The following is a 20,192-nucleotide window of genomic DNA, read 5'->3' on the forward strand; positions in this document are numbered from 1 at the left end:
TTCGAAACAATGTTTATCTCCGTAACCTGGAAATATTATGGTATAAGATACAACTAATTTAATAGATTATAATTTCTTTTTTGCCTAGTTTCATATATCCCAAACCCAATTAAAGCCAAAGTTTTTATCAGTTATAGAACTTTATTAAATGTCTTCTTACTCAACCCCAAATTAACAAAATAAATAAAGTACTTTAATAACTAATAGCGTTTATAACTTCATCTTGAAATTCTACGGCTCCATCATTTTCAAAATATTTAGCTAAATCTTCTCTCTGTTTAAAAGCAGATTCCATTGATTTTCGAATGAAACATTTCGAATAACATATTGCTGAATATCTTCTATCAGCATCCTTTCTCCAATCGCCATTATTAATCATATGGTTTTCATCCTCCCAATCTGCATACTTTTCCGGACAATATATATGATCACTATCGTTTGACATAATAAAATTGTGTAGAGCGCAAGCTGTCAGCACATACTTCTTACATTCATCTGATTTTGCATTTATTGGTTTTTTAAATATATGCCAACGCGCTGCAATAATACCCAGAGTATTCTCAATAACCTGTTGACCACGAGATAAGCGATAGTTGAAAATTTGTCGTCGCTTATTTAGTTCCATACCAGGAAAAGGACGCATAAGATTAGTTAGTAAAGGGAAAGAAAAATCGCCTGCCAAATAATGTGGAAATGACGGCTGGGCTTCAGTGGGTTCCCCTCTACTGGGCAGCGGTAAGACATTTTCTAACAGAGCTTGACCGTAAGACGATGAAGAAAACTGTCCTGAATGAGAAACATATATTCACAACTCAAGCGCTAAGAAATACTCAAACTCACCTTTATTTCCAATACTAACCGATGTAAGTTTATAATTCGTATCACAGGTGGCCATTAGTATAATAGAACCAGTTTCAGTTTTCCTAACGGAATTAGAGAGTGTAATTTCTTTGTTTGTAACTGCCCCAACACAGTAAGGTAAGTGCCACTTTTCCAAAAAACTTTTTGCCAATTCACTGTACATTGCTTCTGTTGGCTTAGCAAAATAAATTGGTTGTAACACTTTCCATAAGGCATCACAAGTCTCCAATAGGATAGTTCGTGCCAGTTCTATCCAGTCCAGTTTATGGACACGAACTACATGATTATAAGAAAGCCCTTTTGCTAAAAAACTGATTTTATAATTTATTATGATTGTCATTGAAAGAAAACATTTTCACTTACGTTAATGTTAAAGCAAGCCGTTCTTCAACTGTTATATCCTTTGGTACATTTGACTGCACTAATTCTTCTTTTATCATGGAGATAAGTGAATCAAACATGGCAGCATTCATACATGTATTCTTAAAAAACTCTAAACTATTTTGTTCTTTCATTGGTAAAAACACCGTCTCAAAATATCCACGACGTTTCCAAAACTTACTATAGGTTTCAAAATTTATTGAGGGCTGAATACTTCTTTCATCTGAATGTGAAGGTTGATGTGTTTCTTGAATTTGCGCTTGTGTAGGCTCCACCGGCTGATCACGTTTTAAACGTCTATATAACGTGCAAATGTACATAAATAATAAGCTGCCTACAGCGTGATGTTCTTCCAACATTTTCTTTAATTTTTTTTTGCACAAAATAATTATAAACTGACCGGCTTTGTGAAATATTTTGTTTATTTACATATGAGACTATAACAGCTGACTAATGTTTCACTTAACTTAACGTAAGAGCAGAGTTACCTATTACATTATAACTGCATATTGTGGAAATTTACTTTTCGCGCTCTCAAATATATAACTTCCTTTCAGGTACCATATTTTTGATATTTGGAGCAAAATATACATAAAAATGGAGCGCCATATCAACTTTCTGAGAAGAAAACATCGATTTTTTCTTTACTAGACCAAAAACAAAAAAACAAAACTGCAGAATTACTGAAGTTTTCAATATTTTTCATTGCTAGTAAAAAAACATAAAAAAAAAAAATAACTGACCACCCTGATGTTATAAGCTTGAATAAAACATCTATATTTTCTTTATATTTACATATACATATATACTATATCTAAAATTTAGTTTTATTTAAAAAAAATCACGTTCACTATTATTACCCAATCCTTCAATACGATCCACGATCATTTCAGTGCTGTTCGTAATCGCCAAAAGCGCGCACATGCTCACGAATGCGCACCGAATTGATGGCAATGAAACCGCTCGCATCATTTGCCACATATCCACCATGTACATCCATGGAGACCAGCTCCTCATTGTACAAACCACCCGACTCCTTGGCCGATTTACGAGCAATAGCACGCGCATAACCTGGTGCCAATTCAACAATGACTTCACCGCTTACATGCTCCTGAGAGATTTCAATGCAACGACGCGCATATTGCGCCTCCGGACTGAACCAGAAACCATTGTACACATAATCGGCCATGCGATTACGCAAAACTTGCTTCGTGCGCAACACCTCGCGATCCAAACAGAATACTTCCAAATCCTGATGGGCAGTGTAGAGTATATTGCCGCCGGGTGTCTCGTAGACACCGCGCGATTTAAGTCCCACAAAACGATTCTCAACAATATCGATGCGACCTATACCATAGGCGCCCCCCACCTCATTCAAAAATTGCAGTATATCAAAAGGCCTTGTGTATTGCTTGCCCGTAGATTGGTCGACCGCAGCAGTGGGTAAGCCGCTTGAGAAATGTACGGCAACACGTTTAGGTGACTTTGGCGCTTTTGTGTTGGGATCAACAGTCATTTCGTACAATGATTCGGGTGCGACGTGGAAGGGATCTTCCAAAACGCCCGACTCATAACTGATATGCAGGATGTTGGCGTCTGTGCTCCACGGGGCAGCCGGTTTTGCACTCACTGGTATGCCGTGTTTTTTCGCATATTCGATAAGATCCAAGCGTCCTTGAAAGCATTTGCAGAATTCCTCATCACGCCATGGTGCGATAATCTGTAAGAAATTATTTGATATTGACAATAAAAAGTAAATCTACAAAGAAAAGGGTGTCGTCTCAGCCGGTAAGTCACTAGCGCATATATTTTAAGCACAATCCATTAGTAGAATGCTGACAAATGATCGGTTTCGAACGCATTTCAAAATAATTGAATGCGCGTTTGACCTAAGTGCATGCGCATAAGCCTACGGCCGTGATAACCTTGCACGAACTGATCCAGTAAGGTGATTACAAGATTAGTGCTTGGCGGTGACCAAGACGTTTACTCGCAGATAAATACCGTTTTTGGCGCTCATAATAAATGCGTTCGTCCAAGAATTTGAACGTTATGCATTAAGCAACCGCGTAAGATATCCGACGCTTTCGCTCTTTCGTAATTTTTATAAACAAATTGGATCTAGTTAAGCACGAACCGGAAGCTACAGAACATTAGTAATGTTTTCGCAGTGTTTAATGAAGAGATACACGGTTACTTTGATGTGAGAAGCTAATTTCTTGAAGATCTCTACAAATACAAACAAACATCGTTCGATTTCGAGAACGAAAGTAGCATTTCCACGGTCACGACTGCTGATTTGGATTTTTCGAAAATTAGCACGAACTCGCACAAATCCCACAAAATGTGTTACACGTTAAGAATTTCTATACATCTTCGACGCCTTCCAAAATACCTCCTCACCTTAATATGTGGCAGCAACGCGTATGCGTTCAATTCAAAACGCACTTGATCATTTCCTTTGCCTGTGGCGCCGTGCGCTAAATATTTGGCATCATACTTCTTGGCTGCTTCCACGAGCGCCACGGTAATGCAAGGGCGCGCCAATGAAGTGCCCAACAGATAGCGTTCCTCGTAGATCAAACCCATTTGTATGGCTGGCCAAATGTAGTGTTCAACGAATTTTTCCTTCACATCTGTGACGATTACTTCGGTGGCGCCGATATTTAGCGCCTTCTGACGTGCCGCCGCAAAGTCCTCCTTCTGGCCGACATCGGCCATCAAGCAGATCACCTCATAACCCTTGTCCAACAGCCATTTCAGTATACAGCTGGTGTCCAGACCGCCGGAATACGCCAAAATTACTTTCTCAACCATTGCGCGCGAGTGTTGGAATGAAACTAAATTTTCGACGTTTGCAATACGTATATACATATTTGAACCGATTCGGTACGTGGAAGCTGTGTTAATATTATAAGTGTGATTAAACGCTGTCTCGATAAGCTCGTGCGCCTGCCGCTGATAAGAAGAGTAAAAATTTTTATAGTCTAGTGGTCGTAATCAAAACGCTTCTCGAGATACTCGTACTTTATGCAGCCGAAAGCTGTTAAATTTGCGATTGATAAGATAATTACACTTTGTTTGTCTAGCCATTGGAGGGATGCTATAAAGTTCATAAACACTAAATACATGTATAATATACTTTCGGTAATATTCGTGTGTCGGTTCGTGTTGTTATTGTCAGAGATCGGTGTTGTGCTATTTGACAGCCGTACTCTCTGGCTTATCGCAAATTTATAGTACATCAGAAGTGTTTACAGTGCCAGCCCCCAAAGTGCAAATATATATAGGGAATAGTGTATAAGAAAATTTTTCGCACATATTTCGAAATTGTGTCTAAAGCAAATATAAAACCTAGCAATCTCGAGTACAACCGAAGTGTGCTCAACTCTGCAGACTGACAAGATAACTGGTCATAACTGGTTGTGCTTTAAAAATATACTTCAACATTTTTAATTGATGATATAAATATTAACTCTCAGCTAATTAAATGTGTGTAAATCAAACGTAAACACTGATCGTACACAAAGCACGACTATTTCGTAGATAAACCTATGGCTCAAGTAATATTAGGGTGCTTCCAAAGCATATCTTCTATAATTTCGGCGGATAATAGTAGCAGACTGAAAAACGAATAATCCATAAGTAATTCACTTACAAAAGCAGCAGAGACACATTCGAAGACCTCAGACTGGAAACACCTCAAGATGAAACGTATTTAGAACCTTTTTTTAAAAGGATATGCTCCTAAAAACCTTCATTAATAGAAACTTAATCTTTTGGTTATGATTTCAATGTAGATCCGAGGGTGTCTTATATCGATTATATTTTTCGTTTTGCACATACTTATAACGAATGCACATATATTTGAGAATATTGTCTGAAAATTTTAAGTTAATCCGGCAAATAGTTTCAAACGTATTTTTCTCCAAACGCTCCTTTCAGAGTCAGTGAGGAATATTTCTACGAAACGGCTAGAACGATTGAAATTTTCACACGACCTTCGTAGATATGTATATTTGTCAGCTAATTATCGAATAAATAGGATTTTGACAATCAATTCGATTTTATAAGCCACTCTGTAGTGATCTAGTTCTTCGCTGATTACCTATGTATATTCATCTATTGTAATAATAAATGTTTTAGTTTTGTTTTTATACCCTGAACTTAATATAAAGTTTGCCACGAAGTTTGTAACACCCAGAAGGAAACGTCGGAGACCCTATAAAATATATACATAAATGATCAGCATGATGAGCTGAGTTGATTTAGCCATGCCCGTCTGTGTCTCCGTCTGTCTGTATATATACAAACTAGTCCCTCAGTTTTTAAGCTATCGATCTGAAATGTTGCACCTGTCCTTTTCTCACAAAGAAGCTGCTCATTTGTCGGAACGGCCGATATCGGACCACTATAGCATATAGCTACCATACAAGCTGAACAATCGGAATCAAGTGTTTGTATGCAAAACTCTTTCATTTGACGAGATATCTTCATGAAATTCAGCATGAGCTATTGTCTAAGGCAATAGTGCAACCTTCGTAGAAATTGTTCATATCGCATCACATTAACATTTTTTCTTGTTTTTAATAATTATTTATTTTTCTGACTTGCAAGTGTATATAACCCCTTAATTGGCGCTTTATAGCCTCCTATATACATATGGTACATATAATATTTCTAGTAGCAATGTTTGGAGAAAATAAGCAAGCTTTTGAAAAATATCATAAACCTTTGAGCCCTATATGCATCGGAAATTTGGCTTTAAAATCCTACACTTTAATATTATGTGTAATATTTTGAACATTATTAACCGCACGAATATTAATGAAGTCAGCTTTCAACCAATTTTTTGTGCATTTTCCATAATTTTTTATTTAAGCATTTTTAAATATTTGTATATAGAGAATTGCATTACATTTATTATAATAATATTTTTACGCGCTTTTTATGGTCAATTTGTGTTAATGTATTATTATTGTATTAAATGTTTTTTTTTTTTTTTTAATATTTTCGCTCTTTCAACTAAATTACGTAAGCTTTTCTGCTTAATACGTCATTATTTGATAGTGTTCTGCGTTTATTATATATATTATTTATTATTTGCAATATTTTTATAAATATTTAATTTTTTATTACAACTAATAGACATGGACATTCTTTAAATTTACTTGCTTGATAGGCAACAACTTCGTCAAATACAGTTATCGCCATTATCATTTTTTTTTTAAATTTTTTTATTTTTATTTTAATTTTTTTATTTTTATTTGAATTTTTTTTTTGATACATTAATTTTTTTATATAAATTTTATTTAAATTGTAGTTGCTTTGTGTATTATATTTTTTCTTAAAAATTTTAATTTCAATTATTTTTGTGTTTAATATATTTAGGCATTTACTTAGTTAGGCTTGTGCTTGAAATTAGTAACAAAAAAAAATTAATAAAAATAAATATTTCTATTTAAAGTCGCTTAGTTTTTTTTATATGCTAAGAATGATTTTTTGTTTTACCTATCAAAAACTGTATATAAAAATTGAACAGCAAATCAATTTTCATTAAAAAAAAATTATTTTTATTTGAAGTCGTTTAATTTTTTTTGTAATTTGGGAATGGATTTTTATTTACTTATTAAAAACTGTACATCAAAAATGAACAGCAAAAAAAATTTCATTAAAATGTGCTCTTTATTATTAAAAAAAATTTTTTTTCATAAATTTTCATAAAAAAAAAAATTTTATTAAGAATTTTCATTAAAATAATGATATTTTTATTAAGAAGAATTTTCTTTAAAAAAAGAGATTTTTATTAAAGAAGTTGAAATAAATTCTCATGCTTTTGCATTAAAAAATAAAAATAATTGTCATTAAAAAATGTCCTTTTAACCATTTTTTTTTAAGTGAAAGTAAAAAAGTGTACAATAATTTTTTAATTTAATTAAATTATTTTTGAATATCGAAAAGTGGTGTAAAATTTTTTTTATTGAAGTTCAAATTTTTAATAGGTTTGCGTTATATAATTGCGTGTAAATAGAATTTTTTAAGGTACCTAGGGTGCTTGTTTGTGTTGTAATTGGTTTTTCTTTCTTGTTTGTTACGTTAAATATGACACTGAACTACAAAATTCCACTGCTGGGTTTGCATTTTTATTTTTGTTTATTATTTGCTTATGGCTACTTTTATTATTTCGTATAAGAAGCTGTACTATTTTTAGCTAACTTTCTAGCGATTGTTTATGTATTTATGTATGTTTGTGGTTTAATTGGAAATATTTTTCTAAAAGCTGCGTGTGGCAAAGCTGAGTTTATATAATAAATGTGGAAATGTTTTAAGACGTTAAGCATGCACGGTTACTTTCGACTTATTTTATATATGATTGAGTTTTTCTGTTGCTATTTTTAATTAGTTCTTAAAAAAATGGGAAGTACTTAAAGTTGTTTTAGTGGAAAATGTAGACATAGTACGGTAAATAAGTCATTATCGAGTTTATATATATATATATACTATTTCTATAAACAGTTGTTAGTAATATTCAGGTCCACCCCACAAAGCCCTTGTCGTGTATATATGACCAATAATGAGGAAAACACAAAAGTTTGAAAATACTAATGATGTGATTATTCATATGATTAGTCAGCTGATGCCATCACACTTTATGATAAAGGATTAGATGACGACACATATGATAATCTCTACACGCTGTCAAAATAAATAAACAAGAGCAAATCGTATTGTGTGTTTACAATCAGACGTCATATATTTTATAAATGAGTTCAGTCAGAATAGATAGACGCAAAGTTAAAGACTAAAAGTTATAGTGAAGTAACCCCGCTTTTCATATGGACTAGCAAATCCCGATGCTTATTACTATCATGGTGACTATAGACTATGTTGAATTTCATAATAGTGGTGACAATAGAATAGGGTTGAGTAGACTACTAACGAACCTTCAATTTATGCTATTTGAAAGAAAAATTGCCCAGCATGCGACTAAAACGCACAATAACAAACAGTTAGAAAAGAAAGGAAGATGGATGGAATGGCAATTTGAAAACAAAAAACTTTACTAGTTTTATAAAAAAAAGTACTTTAAATAGATACATAAAACAAAAACAACCTATATACATATGCAGAGTTGCAAATAATGCTTTAAAAAATAATTAAAATAAAATTTTTGTTTTATTTTGAAATCCTATAAAATTTTTAAAAAATTATGTTTACATTTCGGATTCCAAAAACCGGATTGAACTATGCAGGGTTGCAAATAATGCATTAAAAAATTATTGAATTAACATTTAAATATTTTTATTTTTAAATTTTGAAAGCCTATAAATTTTAATTAAAATAATTTTCAAATTTATAATCCCAAAAACCGGATTGAACACTTAAAAATAAATTTTTAAAACCAAATATTGCCATAAAAAATTTGAACTTGAATAAGGGATTGAAAAATTAAAAAAATTAAACCCGATTTGATAATTAAAATTAAGAAAAAAAGAAATATCTTGAAAAAATGTATTAAAAAAAATTAAATTAAACAAGTTTTGTATACATATATACGAAGTAGGCTTTATTAAAATTATATTTCACAATTAAAAATATTTATTTTCAAAACCTGTTTAGATTAAAATCTCATCTTTCAAAATATACAATACAATCTTTTTTTAAATAAATCAATACAAAACATTGCTGCAGTTTTGAACAAAACGTTATAAGAATAATAACAATAGCTATAATTAGTAAAATAAAAATAACACAGTGCGTAGGAAGAAATAGTTTGCTTATTACATAATACAAAATAAGAGTATGTCGCTAAAAGTATTTGAGTTGAAAAGTTGGTGTTTTAATTTCAGCAAAAATTATTTTTTGCACGCATATATTTTTATACTATTTTAGGCAAACATTATTTTAGAAAAGATTTTGTTATATTATTTGCATTATTTTTACAATATTGAAAGCATTAATATGGCCACTGTAAATTATTTAATAACTACTTTTTATTTTTTATTTAATTTAAATTATTTGCTTGTATTTTTCTAAATAATATTTTTTTCCTGTTTTGATTATTATGAGCAATTTAAACAACTAAATGTATTTAAAATATTGCATAATGTAAAATAATAATGCACGAAAGTGTAAATTGAAAATTTAGCAACAAAAAAGATTATTGCATAAATGCAGACAAAAATTTAAGTAAATATAAAATATAAAAATAATAAATTTATTTGTATATATTACAAATATAAAATTTCAGCTTTTTAAAACATATAAAAAAATAAGATTAAGTGAGCAAAAAATTTAAATATTTAAAAAGTTAAATACTTATATTAAATTAAAAAAAAATTAAATTTGCAATTATAAAAATTTACAAGTTAAAAAATATATATAAAAATTTTGAAATTTCAAAAATTATATACAAAATATTGCAAGCAAAAATGTTTACAAATAAAAAATTTCAAACAAAAAATTATTGAGAAAATGTACTAAAAATATGAAATCTTTAATTAATTCCACATAAATTAAAGGCAAAGCATTATTATTAATTATCGTTAATTGGAAATATTTCTCAAAGCAACTTTATATACATACATACAAACATATGTATGTTAATATGGTAATAACTTAAAAGCAACAAAATTTCAAATGCTTTCGAAATTACAAAAACTTTCTTTCAAGGCAGTATAGAGTACAAGGAATAAATTCGGCTAATAAACGCTGGTAACAATAAAGAAAAGTGTGCAAAAAATGCAGGTTTTGTATTCTGTCTTTGTATTTTTTTTGCGCAAATGCACACATTACTCATACGTACATATGTATGTACCTAAGTGGGTTTATAATTATGCATTTTTCACATAACTGATATTATATGTAATGTATTTTGACTTAATACGAAAAGCAACACAGTTAATTAGTTTCATAAAATAATAACTTACAATTACTTACATTAAGCTTTACAAAATTATACATATAAGTTTTTTTATAAATAATTTTTGCGGCATTAATATGTACATACATAACTTATAAGCATGCTTTACGCAAAATATTTCTACATGCCATATATGTATACATAAGTGCGCAAATAATATCGAAGCAGTTTTCATATTTTTGTGCTCATTACGTATGAATTTCAATGTATTTGTAATAATTCAAATATTTTTTGTAATAAATAAAAAAAAAATTATGTTGAGTTTACAAATATTTTGCATTTAAAGTCAAGAGGCGTGTTGAATATCTTTTTAACTTAAAGTCATTTAATATGGCTTTAATAACTCGAAAAAAAAATCATTTAATATGGCTTTAATAATTTTACTCGATTACAAATAAATTTTTACGATTTAATAATTATTATTTCTACCAAAAAACTTATATAAATTATTATTACTCGTAGGCAGTTTAGGTTAAATGAAATTCACTAGCTCTTCAGCGCGCAGAATTAGCTAACGCGCATATATTTTGTATACCTATTATTTTAAATTTGCATAATTTTTCGAAATGGTACATTTTTAATTGATTACACGCCTGCACATATACATATTTTTGCCGAAATTTATGCATTATTCTTTGGGGTGTACCAAAAATTCTTTGCATTTTAAGAATTTTCTTCTTCTTCTGCTGCTTTTCAAGAGCACTAAATCGCCAATACGCTTCGATATTTTTAACGCTCGTTAATGCCGACAAAAATAACGGTCTATAAACTATACACTCCTACATATATATGGTACTCGTTACGTTTTTAATTAAAATCTTCTATGTTTAGCCATTATTATTATGCTCTTTTGTTTACTTTTTGCTTTTAATAAGTAACTAAAAATAGAAAAACATTAATTAGAAATATATTTGTATATAACTTAGAATTGTTCATTTAAATTAGCTTCTCTTTTTTACTCGATTGTATATGAGTTTACTATTCTTTTTTGTTTATGTTTTTGTTGTATTTTGTATTCTTTTTTGTTCTAAATGTATCGACTGCAATTACGTACTAAAACACCTAACAACTCAACTGACTGCTCAGCCGCAGTGCATATTTATGTGGGGCAAAGTACTTTCAGTATGTAGTCCGTTAGCAGCGCGGGAACGGTTGGACTGTCCTCATTGATTGCTTTTAGTACTGTAAATTGCCAAGCAATAGAGAAACAGAACAGAGAAATGTAATTGAATTAGTTGCTTTGTATAGATAATTTGTTGGTGTACTCACTTTTGATTAGCACTTGCAACGACTGGTTGTTTGGTGTGCCATTCTCCATGTGGTAAGGTATGACAGTGGTCAGATACTTTGGCTCCGGCCCTGGTAATTACAATAAAAAAAGAATAAGCGCCGACTTTGATTTTTGAGTGTTTTGTTTAATTTAAAACTATTACCGGTGATCAAGAATATTTTTTTAATAACTGTCAACTTGATTAGGTGAAAACCAATATAGCAATTTAGTGCACGCAAAACATACATACATATACTTATATCTACTGATAAAATTTGTAAGCAAGTTAGAAAGATAGGTCTAAGTCGAAAACCTTACCGCCGGATACTTAGCTAAGATTTGAAGTTAATTTCTTATTAAAAAATTATCGATTATACGAATAATATTCTCCGAATAAAATTGATCTACCATATATTGTAGTTTAAAAGATATAATCGCGTTTGTAAGATTTTTTAACTTAGTGTAATCGGCTCACAAAACTTGAAACACGTTTTTTCTCAAAACTCTATTTTCGCAGTTGGTGAGGAAAATTTTTTCTGCTTCCGAACAACTTGAAATTTTCACAGGACCTTCTAAGATATATTTGTCAAGTAATGATCGCAAGAATAAGAGTTTTAATTTTCGATAATTTTAAAAGTTTGATTTTCTAAACCACTTTTTAGTGTAAATGTTTTTAAAAAAAAAACGACTTTTTTGGGAAGTCACAATTTTGTGAAAAATCAAAATTTTGACTAGGTCCTCCGATCATTATTCATCTATTTTAAAAACACTTTTTTTTTTGTTTTTGGATTTGTGATATTTTTAAGCAGACCTTACCGCCAGACATCTTTTTTCGGAGGTTCTTCTGGAGATCGGCTACGTGATCAAGGGAATCAAACATTTTTCCAAATAAATATTCAATTATAAAATTACATTTAATTCTGTAACAATACATTTATTTAATATATAAAATGCCGCTTCAAAAAAAATCCAAAAAACGCTTCTTTCGGACTTGCAAGTGAATATAACTCCTTAAACGCTTCGTACGAGAACATTTTTTTACTCAAAACGCATAGAAAAAGTATTTTTAAGAGCAAGCTTTAGTTTTCTAACATTTTTGAATGTATCCAAAATTTCAAAAACATTTAGGTTAGGTTTGTTTAAATAATTTGAAAAATTTTCAAATTCACGTTAAAGTTTTAAAAGAATGAAAATGTTTAAAAATTCGGTTTTGTTTGACTCGCTCTCAATCTAACCTTAACACCCAAAATCGTTTATATTTATTGTGCATTTAAATAGCTAACAACTAACTTACCTTGTAATTTTCCACGCTTCTTCTCCACATGATACTGTCGACGTTTATTCTGTACCGCCAGTAACAATGAAATGAACGAATTCTTCAGCTCTTTCTCATATTCGAGCTCATCGCGCAACGCCAACTCATTGATTAGTGTCTCGCTAAGTTCCTGTATGAGCATTTCCATTTCCATGTAGAGCTCATTCAATTGTGATATCGATAAATATTGTAATTCTATAAGAAAATTAGCTTTTTAGTAGAAAAGAAATAATAAAGAAGAAAGTGTATACTCACTCTCCGCATACAAAGGCGCACCCAACACCTCTCTAGCTTTCTCTATCACCTCCGATTCACAGGTCTCTGCTTCATCCAATGGACTCTCGGCCTCATCCATAATATCATCAATTTCTTTAATTACCTCCTCAACCGTTTTAATAGGCTCCTCATGCTCGGCATTCAGCCCGTTCAATATCAATGCATGCATATCGAGATCATTGGCTACAGCCTCATCTTCGCTGGTCAATTCATCACCCGGTGTGGTGGCATCAAGCGAATTGCCAATACTGCCATTACCGGCACCAAGCTGATTTTGGCCCAAATTCAATGTGGGCATATGCATTTGGCGTGTGAATGATTTCGACCAATCGATAGGCAATATGTTGCCAAAGTTGCCAGTAATAGTCCACCACATTCTGTTGAGGAGTGAAGCAAATTAAAAAGTTATTAATATTACGAATATATTTTTTCTATAAAAAAATAGAATAAAAAAAAAATAAATAAAATGAAAAAAGTATATGTATATTTATATTAATACTTGATATAATGGAAAAATATATTTCGCAGTTGCCAGCAACTCTTCACCTCATTTTAATAGCATATTTTTTAATGAGCAAGTTTGTGCCAGCAACACCCATTATATTTAACAAATCGAAACAAATGTGCAAGCATTTCTAAAACATCTCAATGGGTCTTTTTAGCGCACATTTTCTAAGAGCACTTCAACTGCCACTAACAGTCATGTTAAACAAAACTTGTAGCAACTTATTTGCGGCTTGCCAACTTACAAACTATAAATCGCAAAAATATATATACATATACAACCAACAAAAGTAGTTTTAACAAAAACAAACTAAAAATAACAAAAAAATGTTTTTAAGACAGTTAAGTATCCAGCACATAAAATGTAGGTTACAAAATCACAGACAATCGCCGTACATTCATGTTGTTCCACATATAGAATTTACTATATAAATTTTACAAGCCATATATGCATAGCAATATGCTTACAAATTATATAGTATCACATATAATATATTAAAACTAACGCACATAACGTTTTGTCTTTTTGTTTGCGCTTAAGGCTTGTCAAGATTTGGGCTAAGGCAATAAAAAAGTTTAAGTAACTTGTCAAGTGCACTACCATAAACCTGCAGCAATGCGTAGATGAATATACCGAAAAGTATACTATGAAGTTTGTACATTTAAAATAACGGTTATACAACCAGAAATACAGTTAATTTTTTGTTAACCCAATATTCAAAAGCAAATCTCTTTTCTTTCTGCAATTGATTAACAAAGAAGTGAAAGATAATGGAATGTAAGCGATTAAACGATTAGTATTACAAAAAATTTAATTGACGATAATCATCTACCGTAAGAGATTACGTGAACCATAACGATTAAATTTTAAAAGAATAAAAAAAAAGATTTAAAAAGAAAAAAAAATTAAAGAAAAATCATTTTCGTCTAATCGAGGCTTCACTAATATTTTCTACATTGCAGTAGATAAATGACTAATCTTAGTTAAACATTTAAGGTCATACGTATTTGGATTTTGCTTACAAATATTTACCGCGGATGCCCCGTTATTATATTTCCTTACCGTACTATTTCTTCTCCAAACTAGTAATAGCTGAAATAATTTTTAATTTTCCTCCATTTCTCCTCGTAATATGTCAACTTAAATGATTAAAATTCTAGCATGGCAACGCAGATAACGGCATAGTAGTAATGCCTATACAAAATTAAAACAAAACGAAAAGAAATGTTATGCGCTTGTTTTAAAATGTGGGTCACAAATGGGCGCAAGAGCGCCTTACGGTACTTGCACACATACTTAGATGAAATTGTGGCGCGAATGGTGGGTGGGTTTTGCACGCAGCGTGTGGTATGTGTAATTAAAAAGTGTTAAGGAGGACATGTATGTAAGCATTTATTTAAGTTTGAATTTTTATTGCTCAACTGGAATTGATTAAATGAAAACGAGGTTGCCGTAGGTTAATTGGATTAATGATTTCATTTTCATTTTCGTTTTTGTAAAATGTTGAGTATTTGGCATGTTGAGCAAATGAGAAAATAAAAAATAAAATATTACAAGTAAAAAACTTTCTTAATTTGTGCGTTAACCATTAAGTAACACTATATTACGTTGAATTTTCTTTCGGTAAAATTCGGTAAAGAGCGATTTTACGCTTAAAAATAGTGTATATAATTATTATGACCATTCGTGTAGAAAACTATGCGAAAAATAGGTGTGTAAAATGGCATTTAACTATACGAATAGTTAAAAAGTAATGAGTGCAATAAAAGTTATTACAATTAGTGCCCAAACCGCACACTCTCACTTCAAATCATTACACATTGCAATGAGCATGACTTTCAATGGCCTCTTTCATATGTATTATATATGGTGTTTTGCGATGACTTATACATAACATGGGAGAAATTAGTTAAACTTTCTGCAATAATAGGTACGTAAAGTTTAATTTCGAAACCCAACTACTAGCAATCATAAATAAAATGATGCGAAACATTTTGATGCGAGAGAACGGTGCGATTTTTTTATAATATTTGACAGTGGTGCTTTTTGAAAGTATAGTTTGAACTCTTTATGATTCCCGAAAGTTTATAAATATAAGCAATACTTCTAAGTTTTTCCTTCATGTGTTCTGTTTGGTTCTCAATCATAATTAGATAATATTGTGTTATTATCAGAAAACATCTAAGCTAAAAGAAAATCCTATAAGAAATGTCAGAGATTTTGTCGCAATCTTTAATGATCCTTAGCGAAGTCAAACATCTATAGTGAAAAACCATAAGGATGATGGTCCACGACAAGGTTTGCGACTGAGCTAAACGTAAACAAAGGGGTCATTGAACTCACCAGGGATGGTTGCTCACCTTGTTAATGGTAAACAAAGGGATCATTGATCTTATAACAGGAATGATTATTGATTTCGCTAAATGTAAACAAAAGGGCCGTTGACCTCAACCTTCTGATCATAATGAGTCCCCATCATAAATGCACTAAATAAACCTTAACTCGACAGCGGATATTTCAAAACAAAATGCAGTGTACTGAAAAATTTTTGTACAATAGATATTCAAGATACAACAGCTTCGAAGCACTTACTATTTGATATATGAAGAACAAACTTCACACGAACTTAAAAAAAAGGTTGTACCAATCTAGGAGAAAATGTTTTTATGGACCTGCCCTGGTCAAATTTAATCTTGGGTGTATATTTGAAACATGGAAACCACGAACAGATTTTTTCATATAAAAAACTTCAATATAGATTTAATTAAAATAATTATTTGATTTTATAAAATATACATATACTCGCATTATGCTGTTCAAACACGCCAACACGAATAGTTATTGGTATAAATTACAAAATTAAAATTCCGTTGCGCCAATCAATTGCATTTACTACGCCTGAAAAATAGTTATTTAGTCATTACGAGTGTGGTGAATTGACTTGAAATCTAATAGTGAAAGAGCTAACAAGCAGACAGTAAAAATTGTGTAGGCGCTTTCAAAACAATGCAATTTTACAAACATTTGAAAGTATGAAGCGTTAACATAAAAAGACACTTGGCGCTAATAAGGCATTGAAAGAAAAACGTAAAAAATCGTAAAAAAAAACAATGCAATGCCTCGAAAAAGACACTGGTGAAAACAATGCGCTCAACCACAAAGTCAACACGCATGAAGATCGCAAAAAAATATTAGAAAGTATGTGGAAGGCACATAGTTATGGATGGCGTTGGTAACCTTATCGCTGAGTGGCGATGGGCACACTTGTTGAGTGGCTTCAAGTAAAAAAAAAAAATAAATAAAAAAAAAAAAACGCAAAAAGAGACAAGTATCCAAAACAATAAAGAAAACGGCGACAAACAAGCTGTGGCGTGTTTACATTGCGAGCAATTTAGTTGCGCACGCGCAAAGCTATAAAGGTAATTACTCCCAGACGGAATGGAATTTGCATTTCTTATTGTATTGAACGAGATTGAGTTAAAACTCAAAAAAATTAAATAAATACTTAAATAAAAATGCATTTAATTTGAATTTAAGACTATTATTTGTTTATAATATATATAAAAAATGCCTGCTTTTAAATGTAATAATCATGATTACATATAATGCTTATCGCGCATTTTCAAATTTTACACACTGAACAGAATATATTCATAATTAGTTTTCAACGAAATTTGTAACACCTAGAAGAAAAAGCGACGTGCTGAGTCAATTTAGTCATGTCCGTCGGCCTGCATATACGTGACCTAGTCCCCCAATTTTTGAGATATAGTTGTGAAAATTTGCACGCGTTCTTTTCCCTCCAAGAAGCTGTTCATTTATTGGAATCGCTGATATCAGACCACTAAAGCTTATAGCTACCATGCGTATGAAAATATTTTTTATCTGACAAGATATCTTCACGAAATTTGGCATGGATTATTTTCCAAGGTAGCGCTACAATATACGACTAAATTGTTCAGATCTGACCACGATGGCATATAGCTGCCATACAAACATACCGATCAAAAACAAGTTTAAGATCTTTTATACCCTTTTATGCTATAAGAAATGTTCCTGTGAAGGGCATTATAGCTTCGGTGCAACCGAAGTTAACCTTTTTTTCTTGTTTTATTTAGCCTTTAATTGCATTGCTTAGTTTTTCGCTACGCTGTGACCTCAGCCTTATGTTTTTAAAATTGCGTGTTATTAATTTTTATGTGGCTATTTGTGGTTAGTTGCACGAGTCATATCACTCACTTTATTATAATTTATTGCAGATGATGTATGTGCGGTTTAATTATTTTATTAGATGATTCACTTTTGTTTCCGCAACTAAGCTACAACTAACGTGTGTGGCTTAATTTATATTTATTCAGAATTTTTAAGGTACTTTGTCTGGATTGAATATTTTTTATGGAAATTACTGCTTAATAAAGAAACAACTGGTGAAAGTTATCCTCTGGAAATTAAGAGTTATTTGATAAATACTGTTTAAAAAATTTTAAGCGTAAAAAATTTTAAGAAAAGTACAAAATCGTTTTTTTTTTATCAAAAATAAAAAGCAAAATATATTATATTAAGATTATTTTATGTCTCCATTACATTTAAAATTTTCAATCCAAAACCAAATTAATTTGCATTGACCTTGTACGCGCCTGTTTTATCATTTCAGTAAATACATCAACAACTACATTTATGATTACTTTGTAGTTATGGGAAATCTATAAAATAATCGATTTTTTTCATTTCTATTTTCATGCATCAACACCTCGCGTAATTATCGAAATGTGCGCAAATTGAACACGATTTCCAGGGAATTTTTTTTTGTTTGGCATACATTTAACTATTCTGCCTAGCAGAAAGAAATATTAAAGACAACATGTGCGGGGTGCTGAAGTGGCACTCAATTATGCATTTTTGCTGATATTTTTATTTATCACGTCCTTTTCCCCCACTTTAAAAATTGTAATTGTTTTTTTTTTGCTCTTAATCAACACACACAAATATGATATATGTTTGTATATGTACGTATGCACATTCAGTACGGCGCAACACATTAATTGAAGATCTGAGCATGTGGAACTGACTGCTAAAAGCTATCGGCGCAGTTGTGTGCGTTGGCTGTGCAACCTTGCCGCGAACCTACAGATGGTGTTGAGTAGATTGTTTTGCTAGCTGGTTGAATTGCTGAATGAATTGAATTTTGTTGGACTTGTTGATGGTGCACATTGTTTTGGGCGATTTTTTGTTGTTGTTTTTTTGTTTTTGTTACTCTACTGCGCCCTCATTGTTGTATGAGGCCTACAACAATGCTATATTCTGATGAGTAAGCATTTGTAGAGATGTGCGTGCATTTGATACCGTTAGTCCAAAGTACAGATATACATGCACTTATGTAAAAAGCACCTCATATCGTCTCCATCCCATGCATCCGTTGTACATAATTTCGTGGTATCTATTCAATGCACATGCGTTTTCTACTTGGTCCAAAGTCGGCACATACTATCTTTCTAAAAATGTTGATGTGTGACTGTGTGCATGGAGGCAAACGGAAGTGAGTGCCTTGTCTGTAGATAGCAGTGAAAATGATGTCGTTTCAAGACTATTCAGTTGCGATAAACTTCTTTTAATTGTGCGAAATGTTGGCAGTGTTTCATTTATTCTAACCCTTAATATTAAATAATGACCATGACCGAATTGGCGGACAAATGAAGTCAGCCGGCTATTATTCCACATATGTACGTATGTATGTATATATGAATATGGTAAGGCAGCACATGGCAGAAGGTTCTATTCTATAAAAATTTAGTTCAGAGTTGTTGCACTCATTGTGGGTGGCTTAGAAGATACCAAGTGAATTTTGAACAAATTACAAACTCTGGATTGCCATTATTCCTTATTTAATCGAGGCGTGATAAAAAAAGCTCATAATCCCCTTAAAAAATTATGTTGAATGTGCGCCGTATTTGTTGTTATATAAATAATTTTTAATTTAAACGCAAATCGTGCAAATAAATTGATTAAAGTCGATAAATATTTATTGATAATGGTAAACACTAACGTCGCGCACAGACTATTTAAAATTTTTAGTAAATCTTATACTTGTTCCACACTTTGATTTTTCAATTATTGCAATAGCATTGTACAAAATTGTGAGTTTTTGTCATAAATTTGTTAATGATTGTAATTTTTTATACCATGAAAAGTTTATGTTAAGTTTACAACACCCAGAAGGAAACGTGTAAGTATAAAGTATGTAAGGATAAATTATTGTCCCCGACAAAGCTATAATATCCGAACAAATCGTTCAGTTCGCTCAGTATCGGTCTGATATAGCACATAGCTGTCAAATAAAATTATCGATTATAATAAAAAAAAACGATCTTTTTATACCATTTTAACTTTTTTTTATTTTTTACGTTTTGTTGACAATAAAGAAAAAAACAAAACAATTAGCGGCATAACTGAACAAAGGAGTCTGCGCTGTCGCTTTGTACGTTACATACGTCAACTTTTATGTCGTTTTTACTTCGTTGTATCAGTTTTTTTTATTGTTTTTGTTGCGTGTCCAAACTTCTTTCACTCAATAGAGCATGCATTCATCAAACATTGCGTCAACACAATTCGACTTGATTGAGCAATTACCACGCTTAATTTGTGATGCATAGAAATATGTGTG

The 20,192-nt window shown here is 31.3% G+C and overlaps 3 protein-coding genes across 3 annotated transcripts in view; all 3 read right to left on the minus strand.

The window, feature by feature from the left end:
• Positions 1-121: 121 nt before the first annotated feature.
• LOC106615068 (uncharacterized) lies at positions 122-1,889 on the minus strand. The gene is made up of 3 exons (XM_014231100.3): positions 1,225-1,889; positions 841-1,172; positions 122-786 (listed from the first exon to the last, which is right to left on the minus strand). Exons 1-3 carry the CDS (start codon positions 1,599-1,601, stop codon positions 194-196), a joined length of 1,302 nt encoding a protein of 433 aa, XP_014086575.1. The 5' UTR covers positions 1,602-1,889; the 3' UTR covers positions 122-193.
• Positions 1,890-1,995: 106 nt separating this feature from the next.
• Ass (argininosuccinate synthase) lies at positions 1,996-4,132 on the minus strand. Its single transcript, XM_036376961.2, has 2 exons — positions 3,646-4,132; positions 1,996-2,962 (listed from the first exon to the last, which is right to left on the minus strand). The coding sequence occupies exons 1-2, from the start codon at positions 4,114-4,116 to the stop codon at positions 2,132-2,134; spliced, it is 1,302 nt and encodes a 433-aa protein (XP_036232854.2). The 5' UTR covers positions 4,117-4,132; the 3' UTR covers positions 1,996-2,131.
• A 4,649-nt stretch (positions 4,133-8,781) lies between these two features.
• Positions 8,782-20,192, minus strand: part of Unc-76 (fasciculation and elongation protein Unc-76) — a 35,999-nt gene continuing 24,588 nt past the window's right edge. Inside the window, exons 2-5 of the mRNA XM_014231163.3 lie at positions 13,006-13,403; positions 12,730-12,945; positions 11,435-11,524; positions 8,782-11,347 (exon numbers count right to left, since the gene is read on the minus strand). Coding sequence (XP_014086638.3) covers positions 11,265-11,347; positions 11,435-11,524; positions 12,730-12,945; positions 13,006-13,403 — 787 coding nt within the window. The 3' untranslated portion in view covers positions 8,782-11,264. The remainder of the gene's footprint in view (positions 11,348-11,434; positions 11,525-12,729; positions 12,946-13,005; positions 13,404-20,192) is intronic.

This window comes from Bactrocera oleae, chromosome 5 (genome assembly GCF_042242935.1).
Source record: "Bactrocera oleae isolate idBacOlea1 chromosome 5, idBacOlea1, whole genome shotgun sequence".
Taxonomy (NCBI): domain Eukaryota; kingdom Metazoa; phylum Arthropoda; class Insecta; order Diptera; family Tephritidae; genus Bactrocera; species Bactrocera oleae.